The following is a 14,024-nucleotide window of genomic DNA, read 5'->3' on the forward strand; positions in this document are numbered from 1 at the left end:
TGCAGGAGGCACTGGTTCAATCCCTGGTCCAGGAAGATCCTACAGGCCATAGAGCAACCAATCCCATGCACCACAATTATAGAGCCTGTGCTCTAGAGCCCTGGAGCCACAACTGCTGAGCCCGTGCACACTACAGCCAGTGCTCCACAACAGGAGAGGCCACTGCAACGAGAAGCCCCCGCATTGCAGCTGGAGGGTAGCCCCAATTTAACACAACTAGAGAAAAGCCTGTGCAGCAATGACAACACAGTGCAGCCAAAAATAAACAAATAAATAAAAGATGGACAAGGATACAGCAGGAAAAAAAAAAAAAAAAAGATCCATACCTTACACCTTATACTAAAATAAACTCCATACTCTTCAGGAAACTAAATGTAAAAAAGAAATTGATTGAAAATAATTTAATAAACTAGAAAAAATATGGTGAATTTCTCTATAAACACAATGTAAGGAAAAGCTTTCTAACATTGACTCAAAATCCAATGGCAGTAAAAGATATAATTCATAAATTTGGCTACATGAAAGTGTTTTTTTAAATTGCATGGTAAGGTAAAATCAAAAAAGAGCTGCCAAATTAGAAAACATTTGCAACATATATCACAGATACAGGGCTAATCTGTAATATATAAAGAACTCGTAAAATTTGAGAAGAAAGGACCAAAACTCTGATAAAAAAAAATGGGAAAGATATAAGAACAGAAAAAAAAATCAAAATAATAAAGAAATAAAAAAGGACCAAGGGCCAATGATGAGGCTGTGTTACCAACCATGGATTAATCCAATTTTGTGCACCTGAGGTCCAGTTAAAACTATGAGAATTCCCACAATAGATTTCAGGCTGTAACTGAAAGTAAGTTTAATCTTTCAAAGACCTAAAATAATACTAAGACATATTAGGGTACACTGACAAATCAGAAAAAAGAAAGAAAGAGAAAATTACTTCCTTTTCATTACTAAACCTTACAGTGAATTTTTTCAATGAGTTCTGAGTTCCAGTTCCTACAGGTGATAAAACTGGCCACCAAATCCAAACATCAGTGAGTCAGAAGGCTTCAGTATAAACTAGATAAACTTCCCAGGTCCCTTCTACCTCTAAAATTCTGTGGTTTATTTTAAACTAATGTCCTGGTGTCCCAGTCTGTTTAAATCTACTCACTCAGTGAGGAAATAATGACTTTCCCAGGCCCATTCTTCCTACTTACACAGGGAGTTTCACCTGGGGACACTTATTGACTGCAACAAAACACCAGATTCATGCATTTGTTTGTGTGTTTATATTCCCATCACCGTTTATAAAAATGAAAGATTTAACATGGTGAGGAAATTGGAGTGAAACAAGAGCAGTAAGAAATAAGAAAAAGTAATACCATAAGTGATATTAGAACACAAAAATGCACGCTTCTAGTTTCTATCTGAAGTAAGAAAAAATGTAAACCTTTCTTCAAATGTGGCAAAAAAAAATTAAGAGAAAAAATGAAAATAGAAGATAAATACCATCAATATTCCCAAGCAGATTTTAGACAGTGACAGGAAAACGGAATTATCAGAAGCAGGATACTTTTTAAAGTATCTAACATGTGTTTCGTTTCCTTTTTTCTGTACCATTATTCCACTCCTTCAAAGTCTTCAGTATCTCAGATGTGGTAGGTTGTTTCTTGGGGTCCACTGAGAGTAATTTCTCCAGAAGATCTTTTTCTTTGTCATCAAATACATCTAAGTTGCCACTCCTTAGATCGTTAAATAACTTCGCTGTTTCTAAATAAGTGGGACATATATGAAGAAGTTCTGCAATAATCAGCCCCAAAGCATAGATGTCCACTTCATTTCCATAGTCTTTCACAGAAGAAAGCTGTTCTGGGCTCATGTATCTTAAAGTTTCCTTTTTACTTGTCTGCATTTCATCATTTTTCAGGGATGTACCAAGTCCAAAGTCTCCAATCTTGATTTGGTTCATAGCTACTAAAAATATGTTACTTGGCTTAAGGTCTCTATGAATTAACTGTTCTGAATGTATATAATGCACTCCTGTTGTTATTTGTTGAAAGAACTCCAAAGCCAAATGTTTGTCTGGTTCCTTGCCTCTTATTTTGTCAATCCATTGCTCCAACGTACCTTTATCACAATATTCCATTTGGATGAAAAGGCACCTAGTCTTTGATCTTGAAGAATTTAAGCTTTCCTCAGGATCATAATCAAGCCCATCCCAACAACTGTGGTAGTGAATGAAACATTCTTACATTTGACTTTCCCATGGATCATCTTCTTATTGTGAAAATACCAAAAGAATCCCTCAAATTTTCTTTTTAATACCAGTGAATCAATTAATTAATGCATATTTATTAAATGCCTAATGTTTCTAGGCAAAAATAGTATCAGATCTATCTCTGTCTTAAATAGCTAACAATCTACTTGGATAATATGGTGACCATGAAAAGATAAGTAAAAAAGATAAGTATAATCACTTCTGAAAGCAATTTGGTATCATCTAGCAAACTTATGGCACCCCACTCCAGTACTCTTGCCTGGAAAATCCCATGGACTGAGGAGCCTGGTAGGCTGCAGTCCATGGGGTCGCTAGGAGTCGGACACGACTGAGCGACTTCACTTTCACTTTTCACTTTCATGCATTGGAGAAGGAAATGGCAACCCACTCCAGTGTTCTTGCCTGGAGAATCCCAGGGACGGGGAAGCCTGGTGGGCTGCCTTCTAAGGGATCGCACAGAGTCGGACACGACTGAAGTGACTTAGCAGCTTAGTAGCAGTTTCTATCTTAGCTAGAGTGGGGCCACAGATTTGGCTTGCAGCTTCCTAACAGTTGGAGCATAGAGGAAAACAGCAGATAAAAGATTCATAATGTCTATAAAGTAATTTGGGCAGTTTTGCCAAAGACCAGGATTCCATTTACTTAGAGATGTGTCCCAGTGGTATGCTTCAGTAGATGCTAGTGCTTCACAAGAGCCCTTGGTTAAATATCCAGGATTTATGCAAGTTGTTTGTTAAGCCATTGGTAGCTTGAATTCAGCCATGGTGGGAATGTTCAGTAAACACTACAAATCAGGGCATTTGGGGGTTTGTTTTTGTTTTTCACTTGGCCTTCAAAGAGCTGGTTTGCCAGCACACCACTGCATGTTCCCATGGTCCTTGTAGGGGGACACAGTTTTGAGGCCAGAAGAGCTGCAAGTAGGAGAGAGAAGGGCTTGGCGTGCAAGTTTATTGAGTTCAGCAGAAATATTCCCTTAGGAGGAGAGAGAAGGCATATATGCTCAAAACCGGGAAATGACTCTAGTATGCATCTGTGCTCACCTCTCCCACCTCAATCCTTCCTTCTCCCTGGTATTACCTTTTGGAATTTCATAGCTGGGGTTACAAAAAATGCTAGGTCCAGGGAGAGGCAGACATACCTCCCCATTCAAAAATGTATCCAGAGAGAACGGAAAAGGCTCAGGTGAAGGGTTTTATGCTTTCACTTATGTCAGCACTTCCCCAGCCTGTGCTTCACAGCATTGTAACAAGTGTCCTGAAGGGAGAAAAGTGTCCCAGGCTGAAATAAATCTGGGAATGAGTGGGTTAAAGTGAAGCAGCTTTCTTTACTGCAAGACTTGTCAGAGCTTTGGGGAGGTGAATGTGCCCTTGTGGCATAAAGTACACAACCTTATTTTACCTGCAGAATACTTAGTGGTGGCAGGTCATCTTGGGGAACAAAGCTGAAAAATGCCACCCTGGGTTGTCAGGGTTCCCTGAGATTTTGAAAGGCAATACTGAGACATTACTTAACAGAAATAGTTTTTTCACATAGGACTTGAAACTCTGGTATTTTCTCTATAAAAACATGACTTGCATGTCTTTACTTTTCACCTGAACCATTTCATTAAGTCTGAGGGTGTCCACACATCCTATCAGCAGAGCTTTCTTAAAGGAAACATTTCAGGACAAGAAATTTCGTAACTTGTGTCTCACACCCCCAGGAACTCATTCAGTTCTGCCATGGAACAGAACAGGTAAAATCAAAGCCCAAAGCCAGTGTCCACTTATTTTCAACTCACGAGATTCTCAACCAGAGAAATGAGCATTTCTTGTCATTTTTTAACTTGGAATTTTCACCCCCCTCAACTCTCATTCTATTTTTTCTTCTTCTGTCTCTTTTTGCAATATTTTTGTAAACTTCTAAGACAGTGTATCATGCCCTGGGCCCTCCACACACGTAGTCAGTCAGTCATTCACAGAACCCCTCCAGGTCCCAGACCCTGCGTCAAGGAGCTCATAGTACAACATTAATGAATGTCCATTTCCTCTCCTATTCATCTTCTTTATTTGCTTTGAGCTCTCTTCCCCACTTTGTTCTGCACCCCATGCTGCTCCTCCCCACTCAAGTCCATCCTTCCTTTCTTGTCCCTTCCCTGGTAGCTTTTTCCAATGACTAACAGGAACCCACTTCAGCTGGTTTTTTATCACGCTCCTGTCCTTGCATTTTCCGACTCAATTAAGCCATTACCAGAGCTAAATGAGGCATGGACTCTTCAAAAGTCACACCTGTCGTCAGGGAGATGGAGGGTAAGAACCTGCGCAGCTGGTGGGCGGTGGCGAGCAGGGCTGGAGAGAGGCAGCCGAGTGTGACCCAGCAGTCTGTGCTCCCGCGGTGCTGAAAGAGGGCCCTCATGGTAAAACAAGGTGTCCCCTGCTCTCATATAGAAAGAGTGAAGTCTGACACAGAACTGAGGTCAGTCACATAGGTGATCACAGATAAGAGGTCTCTAATTCTTTGGCAAATGTGTATCAGGTGCTTATAATAACCCACATTGTGGATGTGTCCTCAGCAAGAGGTAAAAAGCCTGTAACCAAAACCAGCTCCACGGGGTTTTGTGATTATCAGTTGAATTTTCTCAGGTTTTTCCTTCCTGTTCACCCCCATTAAAATATATATGTTTCATCTTTCTGCAGTGGTGGCTTCACAGCTTACTGTTAGTATTCTTCAAAATCAGAATGATGAAAGAGGGCAAAGATTACAGTACAATAAACCAGAGACAAATCCGTGTACTTGCCCTAGGAAGAAAAATGATAAGTGATCTCTATTGAAAATCAATTTGGGTTCCATAATCACCTTTTTTCTAGGCAACCTAGAATTCTTATTTCTGCAGGCTGGGAGTTGAGAAATTGTAGCTTCTGAGCTTGTTGTGCTTCTCATTTACTAAGTGATTTTATGTTCAGAAGGTCTGTGCCTCTGTTTTCTCTCACTGAAATGTGGGCAAAACCATTCTCGAGAGTACAGAATTTCTCAAAATGTTAAAGCCACGGGGCAAGAGCCAAGATTTCTTTTATGAAAATTGAAGTGTTTCTGTGTTGACCCCCTAACCTCACCTCACTGTCCTGTGTTAATTTGTCCTTGACTCTGGAATTTGGATGAGCCATCCAACTTTTTGGACAAATGCAAGTTCAACAGGTATTTTGGTGGCACCCATTCAGTACCAGGTTCCTGGTTCCATGCTGGGGATGCAACTGTGATCATGAAGCCCCTTCCCTTGGGAACTTTCAGTCTTGTGGGTTAACCCCTTATCTGTTCCATCCTAGAATTGCCCAACCAGTCCCTAGTTTTAACTGGTTATGCTTCATTTATTCATTCAGCAAATATCTGTGGAGCATCTACTAAGTTCTAGGCACTGTGCTTGGTGCCAGTTTACAATAGGGAAAAGAGACAGGCCCCACCTCCTTGAAGCTTCCAGCCCCCACTGTGAATTAATTTTGTCTCAAGGCAGTCACCAGAAAGAATGTCACACCTCCCTTTGTACTTTCTCAATGCTTAATTTGTTGTTCTTCTTAGCACTTGTATCACTGTAATTATAATACACTGTCCTGTCTCCTTTTAAACCTTGAGCACCTTGCCGACAACAATCTCAACTTTCCTTCCTTAATACCTTGCACTCCCTCAGTTCAGTCGCTCAGTTGTGTCCAACTCTGCAACCCCATGAATCACAGCACACCAGGCCTCTCTGCCCATCACCAACTCCTGGAGTTTACCCAAACTCATGTCCATTGAGTCGGTGATGCCATCCAGCCATGTTATCCTCTGTCATCCCCTTCTCCTCCTGCCCTGAATCCCTCCCAGCATCAGGGTCTTTTCCAATGAGTCAACTCTTCCCATGAGGTGGCCGAAGTATTGGAGTTTCAGCTTTAGCATCAGTCCCTCCAGTGAACACCCAGGACTGATCTCCTTTAGGATGGACTGGTTAGCAAATAGAGGAGCTCAATCAATGTTTTTTGAGTGAATAAGTAATTGCATGAATTTAGAAGCTCATGAACTTGTGGAACCATAGACCAGTCTGCTCTGACCTCCCATCCCAAGTCTCTTGGATGAGGAGCTCAATGATCAATCAATCACTTGTCAGTACTGAAACACTGATGACTTCAAGGACCTTCTAAATTAAAATCAGCTAGTCTGAGTCATTTCTTCTTCTGTCTGCCATTGAGATAAAGAAGAAATACTAGCTTCAGCTTGTGTTTGAGATACTTTTTGCAGGAGGTAAACATGATTATATATGATTTAAGTGAAATGAACTTATAGTGAGGAGAACAAATGAGTTTATTTGTGACTCTTGGATAAGACACTGTTAATATCGTGCATGTGCTGCTTAATCACTCAGTCATGTCCAACTCTTTGCAACTCTGTGGGCTGTAGCCCACCAGGTTCCTTGTCCATGGGATTTTCCAGGCCAGAATACTGGAGTGGGTTGCCATTTCCTCCTCCAGGGAATCTTCCCAACCCAGGGATCAAACTGGGCTCTCCTGCATCTCTTGCATTGGCAGGCAGATTCTTTTACTACTGAACCACCAAGGGAAACCAACTGTTAACATAGCTGCCTATATATATATACATGCATACATATATATACATGCATACATACATATATATATATATATGTAACAGTGGCTTAACCAGCTAGAAGCTTTCTTTCTCTGTCATGTAAAAGTTCAGGAACAGCCTGAGATTCTGCTCCATGAAATCCTCAGGTCATGGCACCATCATTCCCTGGAATATGGTTCATGGTTCAAGATAGGCTCCAGCTGTCACATCCACCTCCATGCAGCAGAACAGAGGAAGGGGGAGATGAAATAACAAAGAACAAACACCAACTCTTTCTTAAGCATAGTTTCGTAGTTTTCTTAAGCATAGTTAGCTGCCATAGGGTACTTCAGCTTATGTCCCATTGGCTAAAGCGTAGTCATATGGCCACACATAATTATAATGTAGTTGTATGACCACACATAATTATGGAGAAAGTAGTCTTTATTCTGAACAACCTTATCCAAGTAAAAACTATTTTACTGTGCCATAAAAGGAGTATAATATGAGGGATACAATTCAAAGTCCCTACCATAGATCCTACAACTGAAATGTTAGTGATTATTCAGAACTTTTGCATTCGAATTATTACAAGCTAAAGTCACAATGATGAACCCACTAGTTAATCCTCTGTGCTAGGATCACACTTGATACTTCTGTGATTGTCAATATGTAGGGGTTAGGAGGAATGAGGTGGAAATAAAAGAAAACTTTTGCAACAAAGAAGTTGGGGGTGGTGGGGCAATGGTAGTCTAGCTAAAGCAGTGGCAACAAGAATCGAGAAGGAAAAACGGAGTGGAAAGAGATGGTAGAGTCAATGGAACAATATATTTGGATGTGGGAGGTAAGGGGGAAGAAGGGTATAAAATGATTCTCAGCTTTGAAACAATTAGACCCCGGTAATTAGACTAAAAAGGGTAGTTTGGAAACCACATTAGACTCGTGGAATTAACTGCTGTAAATTGACCCAAAATCTCTACTTTATCTATTACTTGCCGTAAATTTTCTGTTGAATGTACTAATGAAGTTAATAAACTTCTCCAGGTAGTTAATCTTTCACAGGAAAAATCTAACAGGTCTCAGAGACTTCCCCTAGCAAGTTACAATGTCCCCTTTCCTCATAAAGTACACCACACAGGATTTCTTAAAATTCTGAGTTCTTGAGTCATTCTTAATTCAAGCACCAGAATTTCTCACATGAGTAATCCATTTCCCCATCTAGAAAGTGGAATTGGTATTGCCCTCTTTACCATTGTGAGGTTCAAAATACTTTGGATGTTTAAAGGACCTGACATGATGCTAGTTTCTATCTTTTTCCAAAGTACTTTCCTGTATATGCATTCAATCAACAAACATTTATTCAGCAATTCCTATTTCAGACGTTGTGCTAAGTGGTGGTGAGCAAAGTTGAATGTAATCACTGGAAACAAAGTTACTATTGTGTGTGTGTGTGTGTGTGTGTGTGTGTGTGTGTGTGTGTAGTTTAACTCTGAATGTTGAGGTGGACTCTGCCTACTGGTTGAGGAGCTCCTGAGGGTAGAGAACATCCTTGTGTGCGGCACCTTTATATTTCCAGTCCTTAGCACATGTACTTATTAAATGTATGAATGAATATATGACCAAGGACAAGAAATGAAGCCAAAAGTCTGAGAGCAGGACTGGAGACATAGAACTAGGATGGTCGTGGATGTTCAGACGTTATTGGAGACAATTCTGTGAATGTTGAGTATCTGCTGGGGTGCTCCTTCCAATGGGGGCTCAGCACCCTCTGCTCGAGTGACTACTGGAGAAGGAGGTGGGCTCCTAAGGGGCTGGGGCTGTATATGACCATGGTTAAGAGCTTGGAGTCTGAAATCAGACATTTATGCATCTAATTATAATAAAGTATGATCAGTCTTCCAAGACTGGAACTCCAAGATACAAGGTATAAAAAACTGTAACAGGTGGACCTACCTAATCTGAGAGACCCTGAAGAGTCCTCTAAGTTGCTCACTGCACAACTGAGGGGTTAGTGTGGCTAGAAATCCAACCTGTGCTCCACTCCCAAGCTGGACAAACATCTTGGTAAAAGGCTGTGTCTGGCCCACAGGAGTTCAGTTATGGATGTCTGAAAGCTGAAAGACAAGGAGATGTTTTCCAGGCAAAGTTTAGGCCAGAGGGATCATGATAGGGGAATGGCATATGTGAGGTCTAAGGATTTTTAAAAAGGCCTGTACTTGAGGATATAATGGAAGTTCAGTGAGGCTGCAGTGTGGAGTTCAAAGGGAAGACTAGCAAGAGTGAGACTGGAAAGGTATTCATTACAGCTGGCGTTTCCTGTGAGTTGACTAGTTACACTGTGCTAATGGCTCTCCATGCATTATTTTATTGAGTTCAGAGGTTAAGTAACTTTTCCAAAGTCAAATGGTTGGAACTATGATTCAAAGCCAGGTTTAACTCCAGAGCCTGTGTTCCAAACCACTTGTTCCATGGCATCCAAAGACTTGCAAAGGTGGATTGCAAAGGGGCAAAACCAGAGACAGGAAGACCAGTTAGGAAATAATTGCACAAATCCAGATAAGAAATGCTGGTGGACTTAAGATGGCCTTGGGAATGGGAAACAGCAGGTGCATTCCAATGACATTTAGGAAGTAGAGTCTATAGAACATGGTAACTATTTGAATGTGAAGGACAGTCATGAGAAGAGGGAGGAGGTAGTGAGGAGTCCTTATTTTGTGTCTTTGTGGATAGCATGTCATTTGTTGAGCCAGAAAACAGAGGAGGAGGAACTAGGTTGAGAGGAAGGTGAGTTTAGAGCCTGTCAAGTTGGAAGCACCTGTGGGACATTGGGGTGGAGATGCCCAGCTGACAGTTACAGTGCTGGGGCCTGAGCCTGGCCTGAGCCTCAGGAGAGGCTGTGTAATCAACATGTAATTGGTGATTGGAAGTTGACCCACAGAAAGGGTGAGACAGAGTGTAAAGTGAGAAGCAGAGAGCTCCTGCTAGGATAATGGTGCTAAGGCAGAAGGACCATTCCCTAGATCCAGCTGTAGAGCCTGGTAGAACATAATCAGACCCTTGATTTATCTGCATCCTTTACAAGACCTGCTCTTCAAAGGTTTATGGAGTATCATTTTACAAACTGAAACCATAGATCTGGGATGAAGAGGCCCCAAAATGGGAGGCTACCATAATAAATAAAAATAAGTGGCCTTCTCTGACATTTTTGTTTGACTTATAGTCAGATCCAAACTTAAATATGACCCACTCTATATTTTTCATAAAAACATGTATGCTGAATAAAAGAGCATTAATAATATTATAATACAAGGAACAGCTACCACTAGGCCAGTTCTAAGCGTTATTCATAGGGAAGAATGAATGGATTAAAATTCAGTGGCAACATCAGTGAAGCTTTAGTTTATCAGTGGCCTCTTTAAACACAGTTCTGCTCTGAATATGGGCAAGTGAAGTTTTCTGTATCTTACATGAATTGCTATAAACATGAGCCTCTAAGCGATGCCCTCCCCACCTGCCTCTCTAAATGGAAATACTGAGCCACTTCTGTTGCGGTCATCCTAACATGGGATTGAGGCTTAGCTGAATTCATTTTGCCTCTCTTTTTTTTTAGAAAGTACTACACACGGTCTCTGCATGATGTGACTTCTGAAGACTCAAGAGCCACCCACCTCACTAGTCTGCAATGGAGAAGGCAGAAATGGAAAGTCAAACCCCACGGTTCCATTCTATTAATTCTGTAGACATGTGCCCCCACGGCAGGGAGTGAGTCGCACCAAGGGGGAAAGTCCTCAGGGGCCCCCAGACCACCAGCGCTTGAGTCCCTCTTCCTGGAGAGAAAGCAGAACTATGGCACTTTATAGCTGCTGTTGGATCCTCTTGGCTTTTTCTACCTGGTGCACTTCCGCCTATGGGCCCGACCAGCGAGCCCAAAAGAAAGGGGACATTATCCTCGGGGGGCTCTTTCCTATTCATTTTGGGGTTGCAGCGAAAGATCAGGATCTAAAGTCGAGGCCGGAGTCCGTGGAGTGTATCAGGTAAAGTCAGAAGTTGCTTCTCCTCTGGGTGGTTAGAAAAAAGCGTACCAAACCCAAAATAATTTTTTCAAAGTTGGTTCTCTTTTCAAAAATGGTAATTAGTCATCATGCTGATGCTTATTATCCCCTCCCCTCATTTTTTTAAAAGAAATTTTTCTAAAAATCAAATGTCAAAGATATTAAATAGAAAAACCCATTGGCTGTTGGAGCCTGTGCTCGGTCACTGGGTAACTGAGTCATGATTGTTCACCTGGAGGCAGTGTTGCTTAATGGAAGATTAAGTACCTAGAAAGAAATTTATTGTAGGTTTTTGCAAACCTGAGTAGTAAAACCTCCCATTAACCTTAAGTGCTCCCAATGGTCATAATTGAGTGTTGGCTGCCTCACTCTGATTTTTTTAAGGATTTTAAAGTTGAAAGAAGCTTCGGTGACTGGCATGACCCAGGCATCTTCAAAATGCAGCCCATAGCATTTGGAACCACTCCTATTAGAAAGTCTTATAGAAAGCTGAAATCGCCCTGCTAACACAGAATCCAACTCCCTCATGGACTCTCTCTTCAGCCATTAGAAGACAGCTAACTTGCCCTCTTGAATCATTTCTTTTCCAGACCTAGTAGTCTCGGTTTTCTAAATAATTATTTCAGGGCATGATTTTCAGACCCACACCACTCTGGATGCCCTCTGTCTAATGTTCCCTAATTTATCATGACTCCTCTTATGGCATCTAACACTGGGCACAATTCCTTCAAATAGTGTCTGACTTCTGCAGAGGACAGTAGACTGTATACCACCACCCTTAATCTGAACATCAGAGACCGTTACTGCACCTCAAGCCTTGACCCATCTTCTGAGAGAGAAGAGCACTTTCTCTTGAAACTTAAAACTTCCAGATGGGATCCAGCACGTCTCCTTTGTCTTTCTGATAGCTAGAAAATGAAAATGAAAGCTACAATTGTTCCAGCAAAACTGGTTTTCTGCTCATGTTCTAATGAGGGTTCACAAATTAGATAACATTCTCACATTTTTTTATGAGTGCAGAAAAGCTAAGTGCAGAGTTTTGATGCCGCTGCTTATAACCTTCACACAATCCATGAGGACACATATCCTGTTTGTTGTACCCTAGAGGACAGAGTTGTGCAGGTACCACATACATAGCTGAGATCACGTAAGAGCTTGCCCTGAAGTAATATGTATATATTAATTGTATTAAAGAAGGATTGGAGAAGGAAATGGCAACCCACTCCAGTATTCTTGCCTGGAAAATTCCATGGACAGAGGAGCCTGGCAGGCTATCGTCCATGGGGTCGCAAAGAATCACACATAACTGAGCAACAGAGCACACACGTGCACACACACACACACACACACACACACACACACAAAGATAGGAAAATCAGTTTAGCAGTATAGATGTTTTGTGTAATGAAAAATTGTATAATATGTCTTCATAACTTTTCAGGTTTAAAAATAAACAAATGAAGGAAATATGAAGAAATATTACTAAGAGAAAATGTCACATTAAAAGTTAGACCAGGAACTTTGGGAAGCTAACTGATACAGTGAAGTATAACAGCTTATATTTCTTTCCCCCTGCCACTGAGTTCAAGTCATGAAACCCACAATACAAAAAGAGAACCTGCGAAATCGTTAGGTTTTCTTCTCTGGGCACTGATACAGATCTAGAACACTTACCAAGTTCTCACTATGTGCTGTGTCCTGGGAGGGCAAAAGCTATGTCATGGACCCTATTTCTCTTTGTTCATTTGCCTGATTTTTATTTAAAATAATGTTCTTTGAAAAGCAATGCATGCTCATTTTTAAAAATACAAAGTATAAAAGAGACCAGAAAAAGCACACAATGTTAAAACTCATCATTCTACCACCCAGAAGTAACCACTGTTTGTGAACAGCTTCCTACACATAATATGTGTTTGCTTGTTTGTTTATGAAGATGAGATCACTCATTTCTCTTTCCCCTTCAACCTCCAGAAATGTCATAGTTTAAATTTGTGACTGCAAATCTGAAACTAGTTTTAGGTTCCTATGTGTTAAAATCCTAATCTATTTATATTTTCACTGATCCTTTTTTTTTTAATCTCTGTATTACTGTTATTAAAATACTTCATATCAGCTACTTCAAATTCTTTACTGGATGATACAGAAAAAATGATTCATTCTATTACTAACCACAATCCTTGTTATTATTGATTCCTAACTTTGTGAGAGGCACCACACTGAGAATTTTGTGTAGTTATCTCATATTCACAGCCTCCCTCTGAGGTAGGTGTTATCCCTGTTTTACAGAGAGGACTTTGAGTCTCAGAAAAGGCAATGTCATGAAATTAGAGTTACAGAGCCAGGTTCAAACCCAGATTTGCCCAGTCTGTACTCTAAAAAAGTTGACCAGAAAGCCTCTTGCTTTCTTCCATTTCTTCTTTCTTCCAGGTATAATTTCCGAGGATTTCGCTGGTTACAAGCTATGATATTTGCCATAGAGGAAATAAACAGCAGTCCAGCCCTTCTTCCCAACATGACCCTGGGATACAGGATATTCGACACTTGTAACACCGTCTCTAAAGCCTTGGAGGCCACCCTGAGTTTTGTGGCCCAGAACAAAATTGACTCTTTGAACCTTGATGAGTTCTGCAACTGCTCAGAGCACATCCCCTCTACCATCGCAGTGGTGGGAGCTACTGGCTCGGGCATCTCCACAGCAGTGGCCAACCTGCTGGGGCTCTTCTACATCCCCCAGGTACCCATGCTGCCTTAGATGGGGCGATGAGGGTAGGGATCAGGAGCAGCAGGCTCGGAGGATGCCACACCCAGTGTCGATACAGTTTGCTGTTATATTTTCCTTTCTCTGGTTTTACTTTGGCACCAAAGATCTTTTAATTATCTGTATCATGACCATTGGGGATTTCTGAGACCCCAGAGTCATCAACATCTACTAGACCTTCACAATTCTTCCAAAATTATTTCAAACATAAAACTTTTTTTTTTTAACTTTAGTGTTTATAGCCATTATTCTGCCCTTCCTAAAAGGAGTAAGACCAAATGCTGTAAATCCCACCTTTCAAACCAAAAATATCCGCCGTAAATCCTATTCCCTGAAAAGTCTCTGTCTCTGTCTCTGGCTGAAAGTTTAGCTCAGAGGA

General features: G+C 41.0%; 2 protein-coding genes across 4 annotated transcripts in view; one reads left to right on the plus strand and one right to left on the minus strand.

Annotated features, from left to right (window-relative positions):
- CASR (calcium sensing receptor) overlaps positions 1-14,024 on the plus strand; it is an 88,600-nt gene that overhangs the window by 45,974 nt on the left and 28,602 nt on the right. For 2 of the 3 annotated variants that reach the window (XM_025285052.3, XM_006073434.4), the window contains exons 2-3: positions 10,446-10,869; positions 13,315-13,621. In XM_025285052.3, the coding sequence (XP_025140837.1) occupies positions 10,682-10,869; positions 13,315-13,621 (495 nt within the window). In that variant the 5' untranslated portion in view covers positions 10,446-10,681. Of the gene's footprint in view, positions 1-4,647; positions 4,718-10,445; positions 10,870-13,314; positions 13,622-14,024 lie in introns of those variants that run through there. The other variant, XM_044942518.2, reaches the window with a different exon arrangement.
- LOC102411022 (interferon-induced, double-stranded RNA-activated protein kinase-like) lies at positions 1,430-4,657 on the minus strand. Its single transcript, XM_044940450.2, has 2 exons — positions 4,560-4,657; positions 1,430-2,210 (listed from the first exon to the last, which is right to left on the minus strand). The coding sequence occupies exons 1-2, from the start codon at positions 4,655-4,657 to the stop codon at positions 1,571-1,573; spliced, it is 738 nt and encodes a 245-aa protein (XP_044796385.1). The 3' UTR covers positions 1,430-1,570.

The sequence above is a fragment of the Bubalus bubalis genome, chromosome 1, assembly GCF_019923935.1.
Source record: "Bubalus bubalis isolate 160015118507 breed Murrah chromosome 1, NDDB_SH_1, whole genome shotgun sequence".
Classification (NCBI taxonomy): Eukaryota; Metazoa; Chordata; class Mammalia; order Artiodactyla; family Bovidae; genus Bubalus; species Bubalus bubalis.